Raw genomic sequence first — 26,239 nt, forward strand, 5'->3', positions numbered from 1 at the left:
CACAGGGTTATTATCAGTTTTGGTAAAAACAATTGATTAACACATGGTTTCTCAAACCTTTTGGGTCCAGGGACCCCTTACAACCAAGACAAATTTAACCATAACCCTACTTTGTACCCTAAGATGCTATTGAAATATTTGTTTCATACATTTTTCAAACCTCAAATCACTCCAGAACTGTTTCATAGTGATTAACAAAAATACATTTCAATTTGAATTATTTATATCACTTATATGCTTTCAAACTAGGGGTGGGCGATATGACCAAAATCTTCTATCACGATAGGATTCATTTTATATTGTGATAACGATATGTATCACGGTAGAGGTTTTTTTGTGTTTTAATAAGGTTTTTCTGTTATTAAAATCTTTAATACCATAGAAATGTTCATAATTCTCACAAAAACCTTATACAAGCATAAAAAGAAGATAAAAACAAACAAAACCCAAGCTCTCTGAAGATAAAGAGTCAATGATAAAGGAATGATAATAAATAATTATGTATGCATGTATATATATTTTTTATTTAAGGTAGAAAAGTGATTTAGTCAAGAGCAGTGAAGGATTTTCTCTCAATTCTGTTTGATAAACATCATGAGTGACAGACAGGAGCAAAATTAGGTAACTTCCCCTTTAAGACCGGATCCAATATACTGTTGCACATGCGTTTTCTCTTTTAGCCGTTCACTTTCTCTTAAGCCCTAACTGGTCGTGTTTATGAGGATGCTTGCAAAGATGGGAATTTTGACGCATATATGTATTTAGGGCCAATAAAGCGGGAAAAATGCTCGCGAGCTTAATGAGCAGCAGTTGCGCGACTTGCCCGCTCCTCACAGACAGAAAGAGCAGCGGTTGCGGGACTTGCGCACGCATATAGATCTGTGGTTTGATTTTCATTTGGCTTGAAATAACTTGTTTTAAAACTGCGGTGCTTAAATACGTGCACAAACGTTACGTTTTTGTGACCACCCACACAAGAGCGTCAAATGGGCGCGTCACCTCAATAGAGATGGTAGTCCAAAATCTCTCTCGGTTGACAAATTTCTACTGGTTAATCATGTCTACGGTTTTTTTTGTCCACCACTCCATTTCAAACAGAGGATCATTTTGTTTAAATGCATTTGGACTCAACAACATGAGTTACAGTTATCAAAATCTTTCATAAAATCACCAGTAATAAACCCCAAACATAAAAATGACTAAAGTTACTTTAAGTGCTTCTCCCTTCATCAGCGTTCTCAATGAAACCAAACTAAATTTAATAGTCACTATATTTTCTCAGTTTAGATACATTTTAGATAGCTTAGCTTTACTTGTGATATTAAATATTTCCCCATGGTTGCCAGTTAGCAGCAAGAACGCCTCATTGTGCTTTAGATGAAGAAAGGTTTTTGAAATGAATGCTTTATGACAATTTGATGTGATACGACACAATCATTAGATGGCCCCATATGTAAAAATGATTTTTTTAAAAATTAATTTTTTTAATTTTTTTAAATTTTAGCATATTATTTTGCAAATACCCTGCCTATGGATTGCTGACCACCACAGATAGAAAACTCATTTCCAAAACTCAAAACACTATAATATATGCAAGATAAATGGAAACGATATTAGTCATAAACTACTAAAACTGAATTAAAAAAAAGTTTTTATCAAATCTGGCTGGTCTCAGAATGGGTTAGAACCCTTTTCAGCTGGTCAGGCTAGGAGACGATGGCATATGCTTTTTCCCAGCAAAAATTCCCCATATACAGTCGATCTTTACAAATTGAATTATATTAGTACATTTTAAAACAATACTGAAATAAAACTTGAAAACGACAATATAACCTCACCCCAGCTCTCGAGCCCCCTGCTGGATACAAATGATGACACATCCGACACAAGCGAGAAAGTGAATCTGAGACCGACTGAGTGCTTTCTAGTGTAAAACCTAGCAGCTACTCCCTCCAGACAGGCCGTATGTTCTCCCAAGTCTCGCTACCCTTCCCCAAATGTCACTTCTCTGTTCCCACACATCTTCATCTTCCTGAAATAACTCCCCATTTACTCACATAACAGCTCCCTTCACTTCCAGAACATTTTCGCTTCGGTACAGAAGAGTCCCAAAAGACGCACTCAACCACCCAACCTCTCTCTCTCTCTCATTCTCTATTCCCCTGTTATACTACTCGTCTCATATCTCCACAACCTCCTCCAATTTCATTTCTGCGATACAAATGCTACAAGTATTTTTCTAGGAGAGAATGACAGAGAGATGCAAAGAGAGAAAACTCTCCTCAGAGACTGACGGCAGACTGAAAGCTCTCGGGGACTGTTGAAGTATTTCATTATTCAAATAAAGCTTCAAGGTGAGGCCAATGATTACTTCAGTGATGTTGACTTGTCAAGGTGACTTGAGGAGGGAGGGGCACTTGAGGAACATCACATCTTACAATGAAGCTCTTCAATAGCATTAGGATGAAACATCTTAAGTGGTTCTTAAAGGTATCAATAGTAAGAAAGTCACTTACTGAATTTGAGGGCATGGCCAGGTTGGTTTCGATGTAAGTCTCGGTTTTGGGCTCCACGGCGAGCTCCGCCTCCAGGATCTTCTCTACGGGCATGTCTTCGTTTACACTGCTGGTGGACTCCACCTCATTCTCATTGCGGTCCTTGGCTCGCTGGCGCTCCTCCTGGACGGCTGTATGTAACAATACTAGTCACAGTCACTACAGCCGTTAGATCACACATAGTGTACATACTCCTAAACTACACCTTTGTGATATTTTTGAGATTGAAGACAACAAGCACAGGCATTTGCAACCCATTCTACTTCAGTAATATGATGGATATCAATAAAATACGAGAAGTATGAGTTAAAAGTCTACAATTTACAATAAGGTTGTATTTGTTAACATTACTTAATGCATTGGCTAACATGAACTAACAATACGCAATATAGTTTTCAGCATTTATTAATCGTTTTAATGTTAGTTCAGTAATGTTAAATCAGTCTCAAAAGCATTTACACCTGGTCTTTTCACAATTGGATAGCTATTTGATCAGAGAAAACACATGACAAGGGGTCATATAACGTTGCTAAAAAGAACACTATTTTGTGTATTTAGTGTAATGCAATGTGTTTACATGATTTCAGGTTTAAAAAAACATTATTTTCAACATACCATATGCTATTGTTGCTTCTCTATGCCCCGCCGATCTGAAACGCAGCGATTTTTACAAAGCTAATCGTTCTAAAAAGACATGGTAATTGGCCAGCAATTCAGTGCATTGTGATTGGCCGAAAACCTCAGGCGTGTGATGGAATTGTTACGCTCGTTACCATTTTTTGGAATAACAGCTCCCAATGCACAAATTCTCCACGAAAAGGCGGTGGCGGCAACAATACAACAGCGAGAATAAAAGTTAAACTTTTTTTGCGTATACATTTGGGCGGTGCTAGACTGTATAAAACATGTACATAGTGTCCGTGACGTCAACCGTAGGTTTCTGAAGAGCGTTTTGTAGCCAAAAGTGGGCAGAGCCGGTCGTCCCCATCTTGGCAAATGCGTCACCGCGTGTCACTCCTGGATAACCAAAATGGTCAAATAGGCGGAATGTGGGTGGAGCTGAATGGAAAGGAGGGGCAATCCACCTATCACTCAAATGGCCACCCCCTTTATGGTGTAATATATATTTTTTTTAATCACCCCACACATATGACATTCACACCAGATGCAGAAGAGGCGCAAGCACGAGTGATTTAAATGTTAAATCAATGCAAAGGTGTGAATAGGCATCCTGCGACGTGGTACGCGTGGATGGCGCGAATTGAGCTTTGCCACAGGAAACGCGCAAGTTGAAAAATTTGAACTTTGGTGGATATTCGCGCCGTGTTAAAGCAACACTATGTAGTTTCCATGTAAAAATGACTTACAGGTCCCCCATGTGGTTGAAAAGCGCAACAGAGCCTGGTATCAGACACTCTTCTGCAGGCAGGGGGAGGGATGGGGCTGTGTGCTCTACCCTCCACTGCCACTTTCAGAGTATGCTTGTAGCAGCTAGGAGGCTGCTCAGGTTGCAGCAACAGTACAATTTGTCCAGTTAAAAGTTGTTCTATCACTGAAATAATTTTAGAGACATTATTTAAAGCTAAAAAACTACATAGTGTTGCTTTAACCAATCAGGAGCCCGCTCTAGTAGTGACATGATTACAGGGAGCGAGCAGAGTCGCATAAGCCCCTTCCATGACGCGAATTTCCGCGTGAATGTCTCGAATGACTAGAAATTCAGCGTTAATGAAGCGAGTAAACATAATAAATGTTCAAGCGTCAAACTACGGGCAAATAGCGCGTTGTAATTAAGGGCAAAATGAGCTACATGGATGATTCTGTATGATCTTCTATATGCTTAAAATCGCACCATATGCATTAACAAAAAAATTTCATTTAAAAAAATTATTGGCATATGTTGAACTGCACATGAACAAACATAATACTGTATGCATAGTTCATTTTTAGTTTATGCTAACAAAAACAACCTTTAAAGTGTTACCATAGAAATAATGTGCACTAATTATGTAATGAAGCCAAGCTGAAGCGTGAAACTTATGCTAAATAAAGATTTTATAGCTGACCGCTTTTCCAACTTTAAGATGTTTTGTAACAAGTTTCTTGCCTCTTAAGTTTTCAAACTGGCCTTAACAGATCAGACATTTGATCAGTCGGAGAACGGGAAGTGGTTAGAGTGCCGAACAGTATCTCATTCTCACTGTGGCCAAGGCAATATTACCCACAATCCAAGCATATGCGGTTAGAAAGTGTGTGCTTTTGTGCGGAGCACAGTTCATCTAAAATCCTCCAAACCCAGTCTCTATTCACACTGCATTCACACACTCAAACACACACACACACACACACACACACACACACACTCAATTTCTCCTTTACCAAACCTCTAGCTATTTCCTCATTGGTAAATAACAGCGATGCCGTGGAGGTGGGGGTGTGGGGACGCTGCTTTACGGAAAGTGCTGTCTGGAGTCTGGAGGTCAGCCCAAGGGTAAAATAGTTCTCCAGGAGTCAGAGAGAGGTGAGAGGCGCTGAAATCACGTTAGGTTTATTTTCCCCTGAGAGGAGACGAGCATAAATTCATTTAATCCTGTTTTTCTGCAGATTCGCTTAGCTCTTTTTGGGGGAGAGCGGTCCCACTCTCTTGTGCCTCGGGGTACAGCAGGGGCTTATGTGATACAGAAGCAGGGGAGAGCAAGCAATGATCACGTCCTTAAAAGAAGCGATCCACACCGTAGTGTTATAAATTACAGATGATGAGAGGTCACGCTGAGGTCATATGGGTTTGTGAATGAAAAGATTATGTACACATATGTATGGATCAAAACGTTTTCCATCTGCTCGGTGAGTCTTTTTCTTTTAGAAATATCTGCACTGTCAGATGGGAATTGTACGTCAGCAAAGCAATTCATATAAATCATGTATAATTTATAAGGTTGAGCTTGTCTGATTACAGACAGCTTTGATTGACTGCATGCAAAGACTGATCTGAGTTCAGTTTAGTGTTGTTGCATACATAATTTTAATGTTTAAGCTTGGGGAAAACATAAAAAATCAACTATTGTATGAATGCAGTGCTCTGAATAAGAATATGAAACTGATAGAAGTCATAGATGTGTAGCCAAAAGTGGACCCTGTCGTGCACGCAGTGTAGAAACAAAACTTTTCAAGTACTGAATTAGGCTATGACAGGACAGGTATAAATTTAAAAAAAGTAAAAATGATATGTAAACCTTCAAAAATTGATGCTATGAGATGAAACGTTTCACAGTATCACATACACTAATACAGGGTCCACAATTTGTCCCATACCTGTCCCCAGTGACACTGTTTAGTGCAATTATACAAAAGATAAAGTTGCGCTCACACACACACTAAATGCATGGATTTTCTCTTGCATCCTTGCAGTAAACAATGTTACTCGTGTCAGGTATGCTAAGGGGCTCTGAGCTTTTAAATACACTGAGGCTTTGCAACAATCACGTGTGTGAGATGGGTTCATTGGTTCACAAACAAAACCCTGCTCTCCACAGACCAGAACCATGAATATGCTGGTGCGCCATAATAAACATTATTATTCATATTCCCTGACTCAAGGCAAATATAGTCTTACAGATCAATATTTTACCAGCTTTGTGCTGCAATGTCCAAATGGTGCTTTTAAAGGAATACTCAACTCAAATCTCAAATATTGCAGTATGTTGAGTGTTTCATGACTAGTTGTCATATATAATAAATAATTATAATTATAATAATAATTCTTTACATTTATATAGCGCTTGTCTCAGTACTCAAAGCACTTTACATATGAATGGGGGAATCTCCTCAACCACCACCAATGTGCAGCATCCACCTGGATGATGCGACGGCAGCCATATTGCGCCAGAACGCCCACCACACACCAGCTTATTAGTAGAGAGGAGACAGACTGATATAGCCAATTAGTATGAGGGATAATTAGTAGGCCAATGGGCAAGTTTGGCCAGGATGCCGGGGGACACCCCTACTCTTTTTCGAGTTTGATGAAGATGAAGAGTTCGATGAAGAGTTTGATTCCAAAACGCAATAAATCCATTTTGACTAATTTCGGCAAAAACGTGTTTTCTACGCCAAGAAGAAAAGGCGAAAACCACTATTTTCTGTTACAAACTTTTACATAGCATCTTTAGGTTATAAGAACATTAAAATTCAAATCCATAATTTGATTTTCGAAGATTTATAATAAAAACTGATAATTTTTTTCCCATAAAATGCAATAAATCCATGACAAGTTTTTTTTTCAAAATGCTATAAATCTATTGAATCAGTATATAAATGTGCATTTCATCTTTGCCATGTTATATTCATTTAGTTGACTAGTGGTATACACTGATTAAAACAATAAACATTAATGGCATTAATCAAAACACTTCATATTCATATTAAGAACACTGTCATTGCTGCTGTTATACTGTACTTGGGACGTCGTTGCTGAACTTTTTAAAAAGCGATCAACTATAAAATGTTTTGGTCCTGCTCGATTTTTGTTGACTTTGAGTAAAATAATGGAAAGTTTTTCATAAGATCCCCTGGAATCAATGTGTTAGCATGACAGAAGCTCAGTGCTGTTGTGTAAGAACAAGCAACAGCCAACATTTTTCCATCGCCCGAGTGGCTTACATTTCTTCCCCGCTACAGAAAACCACCACAGGTTTATCAATGCCATCAAAAGTATTATATCGTTTTTGTTTGTTTGTTGATCACGAAGTACAAAGTAGATGAGGAAAACTAGGATTCTGTGCCCTACTGAAAAATCCAGCTAAAGCCAGCATAAGCTGGTGGCTGGTTTTAGCTGGTTGTAGCTGGTTTAAGGTGGTTTATGCTGGTCCTCCCAGCCTGACAAAGCTGGTCATGCTGGTGGGCCAGCTGGTATTCCAGCATGACCAGCTAAGTCCAGCTAGACCAGCTTAAAATGTGACCAAAACACAGCTAGACCAGCTTGCTACACCAGCAAAACCAGCTTCCTACACCAGCAAAACCAGCTAAAACCAAGCTGGGGACCAGCTTAAACCAGCTCACCAGCTTATGCTGGTCTTAGCTGGATTTTTCAGTAGGGTGTGTATTCAACACGCCGCCATTGTTGTTTACAATGCGTGGAATGGTGCGCTGTGAATGGTTGAGCGGATTTATTGCATTCTACAGAGTAGGAGGACTGGCGTTCAACGCATTTTGGGAAAAAAGGGAGAAAAGATGACAGAATAACATGGCGGATATTAGATTTTGCGTAAAATTAAGAATTTACTTTTTAATACTGACCTGATACAATACCGATTTTGGCAGTAACACTTAAAAAAAATGCATTTATAGCGTTTTGGAACCAAACTCTTCATATGCGTTTCGTCACTAGACATTCAAGAACTAATGAGATTTGATGTCATTAATATGCTGCCGTATTCAAATTTACTGCACATATCTGTGTTGCCAAGCTATGAATAGTTTTCTCTCACAATTGTACCATTTTGACCAGAAGGCAAAGTTTATTAAGTCATTAGGATTATTTAAGTCATTTGTATGAAGTCATTTGGATTACTTTAATGATAGATTTATGTGCTTTTGTAAGCTTTACCATGTTGACCTCCTACTGTATATGAAGATAACATAATGGCATTTTAATATAAGACTATTCATTTGTGACCCTGAGCCACAAAACCAGTCATAAGGGTCAATTTTTTGAAATTGAGATTTAGACATCACATGAACGCTGAATAAATCAGCTTTCCATTGATGTATTTTTGTTAGGATAGGGCCGAGATGCAACTATTTAAAAATCTGGAATCCGATGGTGCAAAAAAATCTAAATATTGAGAAAATCGCCATTAAAGTTGTCCAAATTAGGTCCTTAGCAACACCTATTACTAATTATAAACAATTTTTTAAATATATTTACTGAATGATATCTTTATGGAACATCTTTACTTAATATTCTAATGATTTTTGGCATTAAAACATGTTGACCCATGCAATGAATGTATTGTTGTCTATTGCTACAAATACCTGTGCGACTTTGGACTGGTTTTGTGGTCCAGCGCCACATTTGTGTTCAGCTGAAGAAAAGAACTCGCATACATCTGTGATGTTATGGGAGGTGAGTATTTTGAGAATTTTCATATTTAGGTGCACTATTTTTAGTGCATTTCTTCTAGGCGACACGTGCAAAAAGTGTTAATGTCCCATTCGCCCACCTCCACCTCTCTCTTCCGCGTCTCAATGTCTCAGGTGCTGATTTGAAAGACATTCTTCTATATTTAGTGACACAAACCCTATTTAGGAAAACAATATATGCTTTTTGCATATACAATCTGGTTATCTTAGCTCTCAATATACCACATTAAAGCTACATGGAACCTTGAGTAGTTATGATGAAATGTGCAGACTAAACTCGTTGACTGATGTCTCACCCTGAGCAAATCAGTAGCGAGCTCTTTTTAAGATGTGACCTGCTTATGGTAGTAATGTGAACATCTCTCCAGGAGTCGCACAGAGGTAAGATTGTATTTAACAGAACGGAACAAGGAGTGCAAGAAACATCTCACCCAATGTTGAACTGTCTAGGTTGCTCAAGGCAAGGAACGATTGGACCCTTCAACCAAAGTTAAGTCATTTACACTTAAAGTCTAATTTTCCCCGTGGTGACGTATATCCAAGTGAAACGGCTTGGTAGGGCTGGACTTGAATTCGATCATCGAGAACTGATTGGATCGTTTAAAGTAGGGTCATGTTGCTAATTGCTGCAATCTTTTCCCGGACTCCGCCCACCTGCTATATCACATGACTGGAAGTAAACAGATCGTTTCAAGGAGGGGAGGAAATTTGCATTTTTGAATAAAGATTATGAGGGCACATGAATTTAAAGAAATTCTAATTATATTTTACATTTTTCATTTTAATTTAATTTCGACTTTATAATGTACTTTAGCAAGGGAATGCTTTTAACATTTGTTTACTAAATCAAACTTTTTTTGGCCCGCGTTTATATAGTTTTCCCTCCATTTTGCCACTCTTCTTTTTAAATACGTTTCTATAAAGTTTACATTTGGCAGCTGTTTAAGCACAATGCATTTCAGATGTCTGTGCAGAACCAACATTTAATTTCCCATGCAAGTCAAACTGCAAATACATTTTTCATAATCAAATCTGCGTAAACACGCAAACTTCACTTAAGTGCTCTTTACAAAAAGCTTATTGGCATAATACCATAAGGGAGCGTGTGCATTTAAAATGTGTTATAAAGTTTCAGAGGAAGAGAGAAAAGAATCCTCTGTCCTCAACTTCATGTGCTGTACCTTCTCTCTTCATTCCCATAGCCAGACACTTCTGATAGCGGCAGTACTGGCAGCGGTTGCGCTGGCGTTTGTCAATGATACAGTCCTTGCTGTCTCGACAGGTGTAGGTCAGGTCTTTGCGGACGGTCCTTTTAAAGAAGCCTTTGCATCCCTCGCAGCTGTACACACCGTAGTGTTTACCTGCAGATAGTACATACAAATAGCATTAAAAACAGAACCAGTATATAATCCCTTAAAGGATTAGTCCATTTTCTTAAAAAAAATTCTGATAATTTACTCACCACCATGTCATCCAAAATGTTGATGTCTTTCTTGGTTCAGTCGAGAAGAAATTATGTTTTTTGAGCAAAACATTTCAGGATTTTCTCATTTTAATGGACTTTAATGGACCCCAACACTTAACAGTTTTAATGCAGTTTAAAAATGCAGTTTAAAATTGCAGTTTCAAAGGACTCTAAACGATCTCAAACAAGGCATAAGGGTGTTATCTAGCAAAATGATTATCATTTAAACCACAACTTCTCATCTTTCTCCGGTCATGTGACGCGCCATCACGTCAAGAGGTCACGGATGACGTATGCGAAACTACGCCCCAGTGTTTACAAGTGTGGAGAAAGAGGACCGTTCCATTGTTGTTGTATGTCGAATGATAATAATTAATGTATTTGTGTCAGTTTATTGTTTAAAATGGTCCACAAATGTGCGTTTCATATATGTAACACGTGACCTTTTGACGTCATTACGCAATTACGTGAGGTCGCGATGACGAGAAGTTGTGGTTTAAAAGTGCATATTTTTTATTTTTCTTGCCAAAAATTACAATCGTTTCGCTAGATAAGACCCTTATGCCTTGTTTGGTATCGTTTAGAGTCCTTCGAAACTGCAATTTTAAACTGCATTAAAAGTGTTGGGGTCCATTAAAATGAGAAAAATCCTGGAATGTTTTTCTCAAAAAACATAATTTCTTCTCGACCGAACAAAGAAAGACATCAACATTTTGGATGAATTTTTTTTTAAGAAAATGGACTAATCCTTTAAATTCACCTTCTGGTTACCACTCCAGAGACCCATTCTTGGCATGTATCAGACCTTTTCTCCATTTTGGAAAAGTTATCTTTCATATCTTCACCCATGAGGCTACACTACACACCGTTGAGTATTAATAAGCTTTGGTACCTGAGGAGCGGTCGCCGCAGATGGCACAGATGTGTTTGGTGAGGGACAGCGGGGTTCCCGAGGGCTGAGCTGGCACCTTCATCACGCCGTTTAAACCAAGGGGTGGCTTGATATCTTCAGAACTACTGACAGAGTTCATGGGCGAGTTCAACTGCAAAAACAACAATACAAAAACAACACATTTCACTCAGACATGTGTCAACATATCAACTCTAAAAGCCTGGTTGAAGGCGAGAGGCCAGAATTACCCCAAAAGGCAACCAGGTTCATACCAAACTGGGCAAATGTTGAGATTTCAGATTGATTTTGTGTTGTATTGTTTTTTGATTACACTCTCTCTGGATTCCCTCTCCTCCTACCTCTCGCTGTAACTACAAGCAACGGATGCTGAATATGTCCCCAGCCTCACTTTTCTATACCCAGTCCAAATGTACTATGCTAGAATGGCAGCAATAAAATATTTAGCAAGGCAGTGAAATCAAGATTTCTCTTCTTTGCTAAAATGCATCTGGCGAAGCTCAAACAAATGTGTTCGTGCATGCATATTTTGAACGAGATGCGCGGTAATAAAGCTAAATCGCGACGCGTCGGCGGCTTAACTGTGATTTATTAACCTAGCTATTGTGCTTTCATTGATCACGTGTGACATTTTCTTGTATTATTCCTAGGTGATGATGAAAGAATTGTGCAACAAAGACCAATCACAAATAACATGAACATCTTGTGAATTTTACTCTGAATATGAACTACAAACTTTAAAAATGAATTACGAACTTGCCGTATGGGTTCTGAGCAAATGAATGTTTTTCAGACAAGACACGGGCTAGAAACAAAATGAAAATTTGTTTATAGGCACGCAGAAATAGTTCATGAATTAATGCTGCAGTGGACAGCTTAAAATATTAAATGTAAAAGAGATACTGAGATCAGTCCAGACCGGCTACTACTTCAATCCTGGCAGCAGAAGTATAATGCGAGACCTCATTCGAGAAGGTGCCCGTGCTGTCACATGGCTCTTGCAGATGTAGCTCTCGAACAGGATTTAAAGCATCTTGCGTGAAGAGTTTCCAAAAAGCTTTAAAAGGTCGCAAGAGGCGATGGACACATGAGATCCTTCTGCGGCCCCGCTTACGTTAACGGCTTGACTTAGACCAGTGTTTCTCAAACTTTTTCAGCCAAAGGACCACTTTATCTTCCAATTTTTTTCTGAGGACCACCTAACAGAATCCCACTCTAACACGCCCCAAAAAAACAACAAAAAAGGAAGGATAAGCTAAGTTTAAGTTTAATATGCAACTGTTTCAAGTCAAAAACTATTTTTTTAAAGACAAATGCAATGCTAGGTTCAGAAATTATTATATGAATTTTATTTCATTTGAAAAAGTAAATGTGAAATGAGTTACAGCTTAATATGAACAACAAACTGCACATGTGAAAAAAAACTGCAATTAAACATACTATAACAGCCTAGGTCCCACTTAATGTCATTCCAAAGAGCCCTTAGTTTAAAACTGAGGTGGTGGGTATATGAAATCTATGGTTGTAACTATTGTAACAATAAAATGCTGGAAAAAATGTCCAAAATCACTGAAATTACAAAAACGAATACATTACAACACTAATAGATCTGTGGATTTTAGCTGCTTTCACTTGACGCTTGATCCTTCTTTTGACTCCTCTTTGGTTTAGCCACCGATCCATTTTTACGTTATTAAAACAGAATGGCAAGTACTGATATCACAGTTTTGCAAGTGCATTAAAAATCTATTTAAATAACTGACGATTGTATAAACACTTGCCTAGTTTAGGTCATCTTTTGGCAGACTACTGGGGGGATTTGGCGGACCACACTTTGAGAATTACTGACTTAGACTGACAAAAGCAAATCAATTCACCAAGGCTGGGAGTTGATGCGAATGTGTGAGACCGGCAGACTTGCTAGACTGCTTTGGTGAGTCAGCTTGGACGTAGCCAGAGGACAGCGGACACAAATAGAAGACAGTAGCTTCATCTAACCAAGAAAAAACCTCAAAGGCACAGTAAAACATTATGTAGAGCCTGACAAGAAATGGCAGGAATGTTTTACACTGTGACTGAAAATGAAAACAACTCATACTGATAAACACCCACTGACATACAAATGCAATTTCATTTTAAAAGTAACAAACAAATGCATGAGATTCAAATCCACAGATTGTGTAAGTACTGTGACCCCAATCTGTTTTATAAAACAAAGTGATACCCTTGCATGTGTAACTAATTTTACCCTGCATGTTACAGAGATCCCATGCATACCTGCTGATTTCTATTTGTGCACTTGTATGCTTAAGAAAAGCATAGCTGATGTATGTGATCTTATGACCTTACAACCATGCGCATGTCCTTACATGAGCCTGCACATTCCCCTCTATGTGTACACACACATAAACATCATATATCACTACACTGATGCCCATTATAGACAACTGTTGAGTCTTAACAAACTTCTGGACATACTGTACTTTACAGAAACTTGCAGTCTAGAGTAACAAATAGTTTCATGCATCACAAAAACATAACAGGTGACACAAAGATGCTGTATTCCAATATGTTTGATATATAATGTCCGAAAATGGACATGGAGAAACGCTGAAGAAAACAAAGCCTGTAGGGACCGTCAAGGCACGGCCGGGTCAAATGGGGAGATACGATAAGTGAGCGAAGCCAAAAGGAGGCGTGTCAGTAAATCATACATCATGCAATACTTCATCCTGAAGCTGTCAATTTATGACAAAGTAAACATTTTGTTTCTGATTTTCCAAGAAGCACCTTCAACATGCTCACGTTACCCACCTACAAATTGTCTCTCGCACGCAACACGTGCAGACACATGCAGACACATGCAGAAGCAGCGGTTTCGTCTGACAGACACGCTAAAACGAGCCTGTTTGTCTCAGTTTCATACCTTCTTTTCATCTGTTTCCCTGCAAGTGAGTAGTTCTTGATTTCCTCTATCAGACCCAGAGGCTGAACTATCTGAGGATCTAAGTACAGCTATATTCAACATGCAACCCAATCTGACCAAACTCTCTTCCCATAGTGTGTGTGTGTGTGTGTGTGTGTGATATGGAGGGATTAAAAGGTCTCGGATCTGTGACTGTAAATAGAATAATCCTCTCGCCCATACGCTCTTTTTTTTGAGGGGTAGGGTGTCAGACGAGTGCCCCTTGTAAAAAGGGCACAGTCAGCCAGCCGTGTTGTAACATTCAAGCTGTGTGTGTGTGGGAGGGGGGTACAAGCAGAAAACTGGTAGGGGTCAAGAGATCATTTTGTCTCACTGGATGTACAGTTTGTAGGTACAGTCATTTTATGTCTAAAAGATGCAAGCCATCAGTTGTAAAGTGATGCACCACCAAAACCCATCATGAAGTCTGTCCTGTGTGCCTCCTGGGTAATGAGAAGCCTTTATAGGCCATCCATTAGGACTAAAGCAGCTGATATCAATTAGTACTGATACGGGCAGGGTTTCTCTCTCAATACTGACAGATTTTATGTGATCTCATGGCTTTCTGTGCCATTTTGCACCTTATTCTCTTCATGTGTTCAATACTTATTCCCTGTGTCATTTCACTTTATTTATTACGACTCAAGTTGTATACTTAAATGTTCTGATTTCTTTGTATGAATTTAATGATGGCTACATCTGGTGGAAATTTTGTGTCAATAGCCCACTTAGATATTCCCTTATTGTTGAAAAAAGCTGATGTGTCACATTCTTAATTCCCCCGCTGTATATAATTTATACAACAACATGAGGATGAGTAAATGATGACAGAATTTTCATTTTTGGGTGAACTATCCCTTTAATGTTTGACACTGTTACACACGCACGTAATGATTGCTTTGTCACATGTGCTGAACCAACAGCCGATCACGCGTGAGAGAGACACAAAAAAGTCAAGAGTCAGCATGGGTGTCTGGAATGAGAAAGTTAACATGGTCAGACGGTGTTGACTTAGTAAACAGAACAGGAGCTATGACCTTACAGATGTACTTGAGGATGATATAACAGATCTGAGAGTCAGATAGCGCAGGGCCTGAAATAAAGCATGGGCCCAATTTGAATCATTCCTACAAGTTCAGGGCTTATAATGTGAGAAACTTTTGTAGGACATATTAGTAAAATAACAGATTAAAAATAATAATCATTTTTAAAATTACTATAAGAATTTCAAGCCCAGTAGTGTTAAATTTCTCTTGTTACAACACTGATATGCTGTCATATATTCAATCTCAAATCCATTTTTCAACACCAGTCAATCAAATCCATCAGCCATAGTGATAAACCACACCGCTTACTGTGGGTTCACACCAGCCGCGTTTGAGGCGTCAAAATCGTGTCTTCCGCGTCTAGTTTGCCGCTTGAAAATTTTGAGTTCACTCACTTGATTCGCGCGTGAAAATCTAGTCAGATAGACATTCACACAGAAATTCGTGTCATCGGAGGGGCTTCTGCGACTCCGCTTGCTTTCTGTAATCACGTCACTACTAGAGCAAGCTCCTGATTGGTTAACGCACCGCATTTTTTCGCCAACGTTCAAATTTTTCAATGCACGCGTTTGTCGCTGCAATAGTCAATTCGCGCAATTCGACGCGAATGAGGCGGAATCGCGTCTACAGCGCCGCACTAAACACCTCATTAGCACCGCGAGACCTCCAGACACGCGTCAACGCATCTTCACATTGACTTAACATTGAAATCACTCGCGCTTGGCACCTCTACCGCGGCTGGTCTGAACACAGCATTAGTACTGGCTTATGTTTCCAACATTTATAGTTGGGTCAGTGAAAAAAAGGGTTTGGCAAGATGAGAAATTCAAAAATCTTTAAAAAAATAACAACGTGGTTTTAAAGCACACATTAGGGTTATTTCAATGTACATAGTGTATTTATGTTAATTTTATGCATTAAACTATTACATTTGCACCATTTTTATGAAAGTTAAGACTAAATGGACCTGAAAATGTCATATGGTATAACTGCCAATTGCGCCAAAGAAATATAACATATTTTATCCACCTTGATGGCATGTAAAAATCATTTTAAAATTTAATTTTATTAGTTAATTCTAAATGTAAATTTTAATGCGTTTTTGTAATATTTGTCCTGACATATGCTGAAAACAGCTCTTTTTTTCCATATAATCTTATACATAGACATATATAGACAGTATGATGTAAAACAAATTCATATAACACTAAACTAGATGATTATATTTTATTCCACATTTTTATGAATATATTTATATTTTCATTTAAAAAAATACTAGTTACACTAATTGACACAGACCGGTTACACCACATTGACATTTTTTGCAATTATCCCCACATATTCTGTCAAAATGAAATAAAAACAGAAATTTTAGACTTGGTCCTCAAAAAAAAGAATGTATGCAATTTATTTTGAAATTTTAACCCTTTTATATTTTTTATTGAACCATATATGGACACAAAATAAGTAACATCACGCCACTTACATGATGCTATATAGCCTTAAGCTTCATTCAATTTGCTTTGTCCCTCTCCTAATCGAAAAGCTCAGAAAGTTTGGTTCTCTACGGACCTGAGAGTTCGGTCTACAACTTAGTCAACTCAAGGTACAAAATCTCCTTTCTTTAGAAAAGACACACGGTGTCCCGGCAGGAACAGACAGTGTGCTCTCGGCGTAAGTAGATTTGGGCTATATGTTATCCTCTGACATTTTTAATGCAGCACAGGGAGACATATACGCTCCTTACAAATGGATATATTTTATGTGATGTGATACAGGTAAATGAATACTTGGCAGGGTGCAGTCTGTGTACATCATCCCAAATAACTTTTTATAAACACAGAGACTATAAACATAAATCTGGGACCTTAAAAGAGCTTAGCTGATCCTGCCAAGCCGAAAAACCATCTTCTTTTTAAAGGACACTTCAAAGGGTAACCAAAATCCTCACGTTCTGTTCTCACCACGAGAAAACAACTGCAACTAACTGAAATGGACTCACTCAGAATAAAAGCACAGAAGTAGAAATATTGAGTATTCAAGTATATTTGTCTTTAATTGTATATTGCTTTGATTTATGACAAGGTACCACATTGTGTTAAAGCAATAAGATTTAAAATCAATCTTAGTTTGTGACTTTACCACAACTTCACTTCTGTAACCATGGTAAAAACACTGTAACGCATTACCTTGTTTACCTTATTGCGTTCATAAAAACAATATGATACAAGACTTAAATGTTTATTTTTAAAAATTAAGATTTAATAAGAATTGTGTTCTTATTTCAAATTATGTCACTTAAGGTCATGTGTTCCAAATTAAAGGAGCGATTAGGTCGCAAACTCAGTTCAGCTGTCAAATGTTCACATCTGATCATATATCACCAAACCAGTGAGATCCAAAAAACAATCAAATTGACAAAACTGAAATATATTGTTGTACACATGTTGGAATAAATCACTATTAAAGAAAGACATTGGTTTGTTTAAACAGTACATCCAAAGGCCGTGTCACCTGTCATCATGACAAACCCCAATCCAGCTTGTATGGGATGTGTTCATCACCACGTGGAAAAGCTTCACTGATAGCGATGACACTATCTTCATCTTAAACCACTGCAGGGCAACAGGGCGATCCTCTTGCCCTGATAACCCACGCGACATTTCACCTTTGACCCTTCACATCCATTACTCATCCTGAGTGTGATCTAATGAAGACTGCTGTCACTGCAGTGGAAGACACAGTTGGAGTCGCCCCTCTGGACATAGCTGTCAGTAGCGGTAAGACGGTCCTGTTTTGTTTCAGACAGTGTCGATCTGTTCGGAGTTGCCGAAAGCACATCCGACACTAAAATTACTGTTCACCTGATTTAGCTGTTAAGATCAACCTGAATGTATGTATGTGTGTGTGTACACTATATGTACTGTTCCTGTAGCTCAATAGCACTGTGTCAGCGGTGCAAGTCATGTGTTTGATTCCAAGGGAACACATAATGATAAAATGTACAAAGGTGGCACAAATTATATATATATTACAGATCTTGCATGAAAAAAAAACAGCAAACAAGAAAAATCCAATAATACACCGAATAAAATCCAAATGCTTTACCTCAAAGATCGAAATATTGGGACTAGCATCTTCACACTTTAACACCAAAAACTTGATCGCTTCATGAGCAAAAGCCATAAACGGTTAAGGGCCAAAACGGTATGTAAGTACATACGCGGACCTGGCAACACTGCAAGACAGCACGCTGTAGAGCAGCCTCAAAAATGTGTACATCACACAACGGCAAGATGGAGGTTTATTGCAAAACATAACGCTGTTAAATTATTTTGGTGAAAGCTGTAAGTGATAAGCACGCGAGACGGCAGAACGTTGCTATGGTTATCTCTGTGTCAATTACCACATTTTCAGGAATGAGTCTTGTTCCGTACAGACATGAAACGAACATTTAGGGGATTCACTCCCGCATTTAAATGCAGTTGTCACTCCCGAAGGTTTGCAGTGTGTACGAGGCCTATATGGCCACTACTGTATGTACTGTATTGTGCTGTAAAGTCTTTGTTTAGCAAAGTTTTAAAAACCATCCATATTTAATTTGGTGGTAGATCCTTTTCATATCTAGCCCTAAGCTCTGGAATGATTTACCAATTAATGTTCGAGTTTCAGACACAGTCGATCATTTTAAATCTAAGCTTAAGACATTGTTCTTTAAGTGTCAAGTAAATGTACCTATCCCGCAATAGCTAGTTTGTCCAGAACAAAGCATTCACATAACTCATCTGGGTAATATACTTATGCCGCAATAGGTAGCCTGTCTGGAACCGAGCGGATTTTAAACCACATACTGTATGACACTTGCATTACATGCGAACGGCCCCTACGCTAATAGGATCCTGTTTTTGTCTCAATGTCTCGTCCTCGACCCCGAGGACAATGAGACAAACAGACCTAGTTCTTGCTGCTGTGAAGGTCAACACACCACTGATCTACTGGCTGTCTTTTAACGTGATGCACGCCGATACGCGACCAACGATCACCGGCTGAACCAGTTTAATCCGCTTACCCGTTTCCTATCCCTATCGTGTTTATATATATAAATATAAATTAATCTCTCTTAAGGGTTTTTGTCCTCCTAGGAGTTTTCCCACAGGGGTTTTCTCCTAGGTGTTTTTTTCATCCCCGGGAGAGTCAGCTAACATTGTCTTAACTTAGCACTTTACTGTATACGTTACATTATTACTACGCTCGCTTGTACGGTTCATTCTTAGCCGCTGTTGTCTTCTTCTTATATAATCTATAGATTATTCTGTTTTTTCCCTACATTCATTCATGTAAAGCTGCTTGGAAACAATTAACAATTGTGAAAAGCGCTATATAAATAAAATTCAAATTAATTAATTTCTGGTCTCTTTAATAAAAACGAAAAATTTAACAAAATAAAATTTTCTGGAAAAAAAAGGCTTCTTCAGGCAAAAATTAGTATTTAGTGTGACCTTAGGGTTTAATTTCATTTAGGTATTGGAGAGCCTGCAGGTTCCTGCTATTGAAAGTGTAAGGGGAGATCATAAGAAATACTTAATCCTGCATACAGATTTCCAGTATTTTCTGGTTGTATTCTAAAAAAGAGACAGAGAAATAATTAAATATGGTCACTATACCTTTGCAAAAACAACAAATCTAATGGTGGACTTTTGCATAGCACACTTGTATAATATACTACGTGTATAATTTACTTTAAAAACATTTAGTATTGCACAACCCTAACTTAAACCTGCATGACTCACCCTTTCTAAAAGGCATTTTTGGAATTCTGATAGATCTGCGTCCTTCAGGATTGATAATGTTTTTGTGTATACAGAGTACAGACACACATGCGCGCACACACATGCAGCCAACACATTCTCCAGTAACCTGTCACTCACCACAGGTATGGATAAGATGGATGATACATCTGGTACTAAGTGATGTTCCTTTCCAAAGTAAACATACCACCAAATCCTCTTCTAATCAATACTCACACACCTACAGTACAAAAAAGTACTAACCACAATCTTCCATTCCATTACACTCCAGCCTCGGATCAAGCCGATGACAGATCGGCAGATTTTTTTATCCGCTGTTCTGCGCTGTCTGGCTCCTGTGTCCTGCTGAACCGTGCATGATGTCTGAGCTCTGGCAGACAGTTCTGGGCCAAGACAGATTATGACCGTAGAGCCGTTTCCTCTGAAGAAATTTTGTATGGTGGAATAATTGCCCAGAGCAGAAACAGCTGTCAGGATGCAGCTCTTACTAATCTCTGACAGTGTGGTTAATCAGATCACTTGGGCCTTTGTGTTTGCAACAACTGCCATGTGCTTGTATTGTTAAACCTCTTGACAAATGGATTTTTTTGTGAAAGAATTTGGTTTTGTCATCATTTTAAAAAAGTAGAAAAGTATATTGTCCACTTTAAGACCCACTTAAGTGCCTTGAAATGCAAAGCTTTGTTTGAAGCTGTGCGGCCGGTGTGCGATCCCCTTTAGGCCACCACCAGACTTCTTGTTTTAGAAGTTTTAATGTCCATCCATATTTATTTTTTCAATCCATTTTATTAAGATACAAACAGAAAATACAGGAAATATGTACAAAAAATTTTAATTAAAATTTTCAGGACTAAATGTTTTCTTTAGGCATCGTCGGTGTTTGTGACCTCTCTTGCACTAAACACATCTTGAGCGTTTTTGAGCAGAATGAAGTAAAAAGACTAATTTCTTCCAGATTAGACATTAGGATTTCATTTTATTTAGGTTTAAGAGATCCTGCAGTTTCCTGCTATTGCTCATGTGGAAGAGGAGTTTACCTTAAAAACTTGACACATCAGTCACAACATTTTTATACAGTTTTTAATACTATATAGACATTTCCTGTATTTTCTGGATTTATTCTATTAAAGAGACTGAGAAACAATTATATATGATCACTATAACATTGCAAAAACAACAAATCTAATTCTGGCATGGTGGCCTTAGCTTTTGCACAGTACTTTATATATTTGATATTTGATTTCATGATGACTTGAAGTCTGTGTAATCGATATTTAATGGGTTTTTTGTCACACCACATAAAAATGTGATATTAACCACACAGCCAAATTTAAATGATGCCAAGTAAATAAAATAAGCTTTCAAAGTCTTTGAAAAAGACGTAGTAATCTCTGCTCTCAAACGCTTGGGGCATCCACTTTTGGCACCATTTACTAAAACCACACCCACTCTGCAGTCTTTCTCAACTTTCAAATACCACTACAACCTGAATGCATGCTTGCAATTGTGTTTGCGGCTGGGCATGCACTATGACTTTAGTGCATCATTAAGCCACCGTTTTAGCCCCGCCCAAATAATCCTAAACAAAGAAAAAACTGTTTAATGCTTTACCAAACTTTACCCAAATGTCTGAATTTTCAGGAATACATTTCTAGCATTTATTATGTGTTTAGAAACAATTCTCTGCATGACTTTACACAGACTTTAAAACCTATTAAGTGGCAATGTCCCGTAAGCAGGACACCTGAGTTTACCTAAACATTGTAAACAGGGCTTGACATTAACATCCGCCAACTCGCAAAATGCGGGTAGATTTCGGCTGTGGCGAGTAAAACAGCCAATCCCACTAGCCACTTTGGCAGGTTCTTAAAGCAACTTTAAAGACTTATTGCTCTTTGCTCCCCCTACAGGTTAGAAGCGTAATTGTTCATTACCACTGTCGTAAATACTGCAGCATAGCTGGCTCTGATTGGATTGTAGTTCTGCCATAAAGCAAGTTTTTGTAGTTTTCACTTGAACTACAGGACCACTACCCGACGGTTGGAAACTTCTTTAGTGCGGTTTTGGCCAATAGAGGGCTGCAAAGCAAATGTGAAAGTGCCATTCACCCTGTTTTGAGTGGATGAGCCACTGCAACTTTTTTGGAAACGTTATGTTAAGGTAAAAAAAACTCTTTGGTGTTGATTTAAAAGTTATGCGAAATGCCAAACAATGCATAATACGACACTGGGAAACTACAACTCACATGAGCACTCCAGCCCAACGTAGTAGGGGTTGAGTTTTTTTTCTGCGCCTGTCTCGCGCGCGCACGCGTCAGTCAGTGCTGCTTTCATTTATCACGGAGAAGATTGTGCAAATGCACGGGACGCAGTCTGAGCCAATACACACTTCGGGAAAGATTAAACAATGGAAGTTATTGAAGAGATTTAAATTGTGTGCACACTCTCTGGAGCAAGAGCGGAGAGAAATTCATATGCACACATCCCAGTTTTGTCCGAGGAAACCCGCGAGCAGAGAGGTTCGGACATAATTAATGTTCAGTATGATAGGCAACAGTAATGCCCTCTCGACATTTGTCATTAAAAATCTTAACAGCCTTGAAGTCTTAAATCACTTTTAATAGAAACCATGATCAATCATATAAAATACAATCTGCATAAACAAGTTGACAGTAAAATTCATGTACATGTCTTGACACTATTTACTGCTGTTAATATACATTTAAAGTGTTGAGGGTTTTTGTGTATATCTTTTTAGTTAATCTTCTACACCCCAGCTCCACTTTTAATATATTTATATAGAAGTTAATCTATTTATGCCTAACATATTTTTGAAAATTGTATGTATAAAATAATAATATATTGCATTATTTCTATTTATTACAATACATTTAAACTGCTATAAAAAATTTAATTTAATATTTTCACCTCCAGACACTTCCGGTAAAAAACTTTAAAGTGTCTTCCTTAAACAAGACCAAAATTAGGCTTCTAGACCAAAAAAATGCCAGAGTTATATTAATTTGAAGGTGTACATCACCTTTTCACCTGCCACTCAAAAAGGGCTGTGCCAAGTAAAGGTTTAGTCTGAGGATACTGAAATTAGAAACTGAGGTCTAAATTAGGGCTGTAACGATTAATCGTGCAAATGCGCGTTTTCTCAATGAATGAATTTGAATGAGTTACGGTGAAATGTGTGTACATCCAAAAGCCAGAGAGCGCTCTTGTGCAGAAACTCCGATTGTGCCACAGAAGAAGTAGCATTACAAACGCTACTCCAGGAAATGTCTAGAAGAATATTTATATCGCCGTTCTTCAGATTGTTTCAGGTATTTTCATGATAATAAAGAATAGTTTGAATGATTTTGTTTAAAGCAACACTATGTAGTTTCCATGTAAAAATGATTTACAGCTCCCCCATGTGGTTGAAAAGCGCAACAGTGCCTGGTATCAGACACTCTTCTGCAGGCAGGGGGAGGGGCGGGGCTGTGTTTCCTACCCTCCACCGTCACTTTCAGAGTGTGCTTGTAGCAGCTAGGAGGCTGCTCAGGTTGCAGCAACAGTACAATTTGTCCAGTTAAAAGTTGTTCTATCACTGAAATAATTTTAGAGACATTATTTAAAGGTAAAAAAACTACATAGTGTTACTTTAACATCATGATTTTAGATTGATAAGGACTTCTTACTGACCAAAACGCCATAGTACACGCACAAGCTGCGCATGAAACAGAATCGCAGCCTTGCGATGCAGAATCGATTTTAGACAGGTCTTTTTAATGGGACGCGTGATTTATCGTTACAGCCATAGTCTAAATAAAACACTGATCAGTCTAAATTTAAGGCTTCAAAGTTCATATTGACCCTTTGAAATTTTCCACTGCTCACAAGATGCCAAAAACTTCCTTACAGTAGTTTAGAGGACATGAATTTTATAAGAACCTAACCTTACATAGCGAAACACAAGTAACACAATAACCGATAAGCGAAGGACTCTGTCCTTGAATTCGTCTAATAATGCCGTGTCTAATTTCAAGGATTTTCTAGAGAAATAAACTAAAAAGCTAAAAAAGTAAAGTTTGAGAATGACTGACATTGTGTATTGAGTATCAAGGTTGAAAGCAAGCAATTAGTAGACAAAAATGTAGCTCTTTTCACATTTGTTCTTCACAGCACCTGAGAATACCGAGTGAGTTCATGGTTAAACTAAAAGCAAATGTGTATTGTGTATCTCACCACACTTAGCAAATGTCTTTTGTGCACCAGCGTTTAAATCACCTTTTCTGCCTCTTTATAAAATCCCCTGCCAGCTGAGCCCATTTGAAAACATTTAAAAACACTTGTTATTAAAATTCGCCTCTCATCCAATCAGTAGCCATGAATGTGAAGTGTGTTTTACCCTTAAGAGCAGTTAAGACTTGCTGTATTGAATAGAGTACAGAATACATGAACTCAGGTTGGCTGGTAAGTGTCAATTTAAATGCATTATGTGCCAAACAAACCAATTCGTCAGAATCACTTTTGAGCCTTTAAAGGAACAGTATGTAAGACATTTTTATCAATTAATCATAAAATGGCCCTGATATGTCACTAGACATTAAGAAGCATCTTCATTTCAAATACTTATATCACTGACAACAGTGGTCTGGCCAGAATATTGTCATTTAAAAAGTGCAGTTGCAGCCCTCAACTGATGTTTATGTTGTCATGTTGTGTATTGGCCACCAGTTGTGTGATTGCAGTACCAGTTTTAGCCACACGTTTTGTGATTGCAATATCAGTTTTGGTCACAATCCTACATACTGTTCCTTTAACAGTGGTCTTTGCTTTTAAGTCAAGCATCTCTATTATTATTGGGTAAAGATAAAGGAAGTTATACCTAGGGACCAGAAAACAAGACACTGGGGTTGGCTTCTTTGGCTTAGCAACTATCCAAAACAAGATAGCAACCATATACATATGCTTGGATATTTTAACCCATAAAACATGGATAAACTAACCTAGAAAATGTCCATATTTGAAACAACCCAGCATTTTGTGCTGAAACAATCCAACATGGGTTCATTTAAACCAAATGACTAAATTTATCCATATTACAGCCATTATTTATGTTTTTGTTACTTGACCAGTCAGAAAAGACTGTGAGAGTTTTCCGCTAGCAGTGAAGTGGTTAAAACAAGGCCTGCGAGTGACACAGACTTGAAATATGATCAGCTGCTTTTTACTTTTGTTCTTTCTTCCCACAAATCTTGAGATCACATCTGAAAGTGAAACAACAAAGCAGACATATTTTCTTCATTAGAGGCCCTGTGAAAGTATCTCAGTCAAGGCCAGAGTTTGGATTCTGGCACCCACCGGCTTCACAGAGCTGAGAAAATACTTTTCTGAAAAGACTCTTGGGTTCTCAGATACCATGGATATGTTTTGCGCCCGATGCAAATTAATTAGCGCCTGCGTCTGACTATTTTCTCTCTTAAATTTTTAAAACCAGCCTGCAAGTTAGAAGGCATCATGCATGTTAAGTATACGAATTGCATAAATTTGCATTACATTATTTCCAAAGTTGCCACATAAAGTCAAGGTTGTACAATGAAGCAGTAAATGTCCGTCTGGTTGATCGAACTGACCAAGCCTAGGGTCACGGATTATTACATACACACAAGTGGCATCATACATCAAAAACATCAATTTTACATCAAAAACAACTACATAAACATTTGACCCTGTTCCCCACTACAGTTACATCATTGCCCATTTGTATCAATCACCTCCAGACTGTTTTTACAACAACCTTCTGCTAACTCATGCAATGTGTGCAGACCTCAGACTATCATTAGTAGCATGCAGTGCAGCACACTTCCCGCAATGACTTTTATACTAAGAGTGGAAAAGTTCAAATCAAGTTCTGGCATGCGTTTAAACCTCAGTGACGGTGCATGAATGTAGCCGATTCAATCCTCCGGCTCACTTAAAATGATTATTTTATCGTTTGCAAATAAAAGAACACACATAAACTGTGTGGAGTCACACAAACCGTATTTTCCTTGAATATGCAAGCATATGAAGAGCTCTGATGCAAAAAACCTTTTGAGTGCATCAGGCATTTTTTCTTGTAAATTAGCATTTTTTTATCAAACTCTTAATGAATTCTGCCCGCAAACTGGTATTTCTGGTATTACCTCCTCATATTCACTGCGAGAAACATCTGACTGTAAACAATAATAACTTCTGGTTTTTCAATACTGTAAAAACTCAGAGCTATTGTAAGCCACTTTCGTATGGGAATTTAAAATGAACCACTGAGAGCAAGCACATCCAAATTTGCAGACAATTTTATGCAAAGCTTACAATGC

At 38.1% G+C, this 26,239-nt stretch overlaps 1 protein-coding gene across 2 annotated transcripts in view; it reads right to left on the reverse strand.

Moving 5' to 3' along the window:
* Positions 1–26,239, reverse strand: part of rxraa (retinoid X receptor, alpha a) — a 203,957-nt gene that overhangs the window by 22,909 nt on the left and 154,809 nt on the right. The window contains exons 5-7 of one of the 2 annotated variants that reach the window (XM_055179410.2): positions 11,054–11,204; positions 9,878–10,057; positions 2,517–2,686 (exon numbers count right to left, since the gene is read on the reverse strand). In XM_055179410.2, coding sequence (XP_055035385.2) covers positions 2,517–2,686; positions 9,878–10,057; positions 11,054–11,204 — 501 coding nt within the window. Of the gene's footprint in view, positions 1–2,516; positions 2,702–9,877; positions 10,058–11,053; positions 11,205–26,239 lie in introns of both variants that reach the window. The other variant, XM_055179409.2, reaches the window with a different exon arrangement.

This window comes from Misgurnus anguillicaudatus, chromosome 9 (genome assembly GCF_027580225.2).
Source record: "Misgurnus anguillicaudatus chromosome 9, ASM2758022v2, whole genome shotgun sequence".
NCBI classification, from domain to species: domain Eukaryota; kingdom Metazoa; phylum Chordata; class Actinopteri; order Cypriniformes; family Cobitidae; genus Misgurnus; species Misgurnus anguillicaudatus.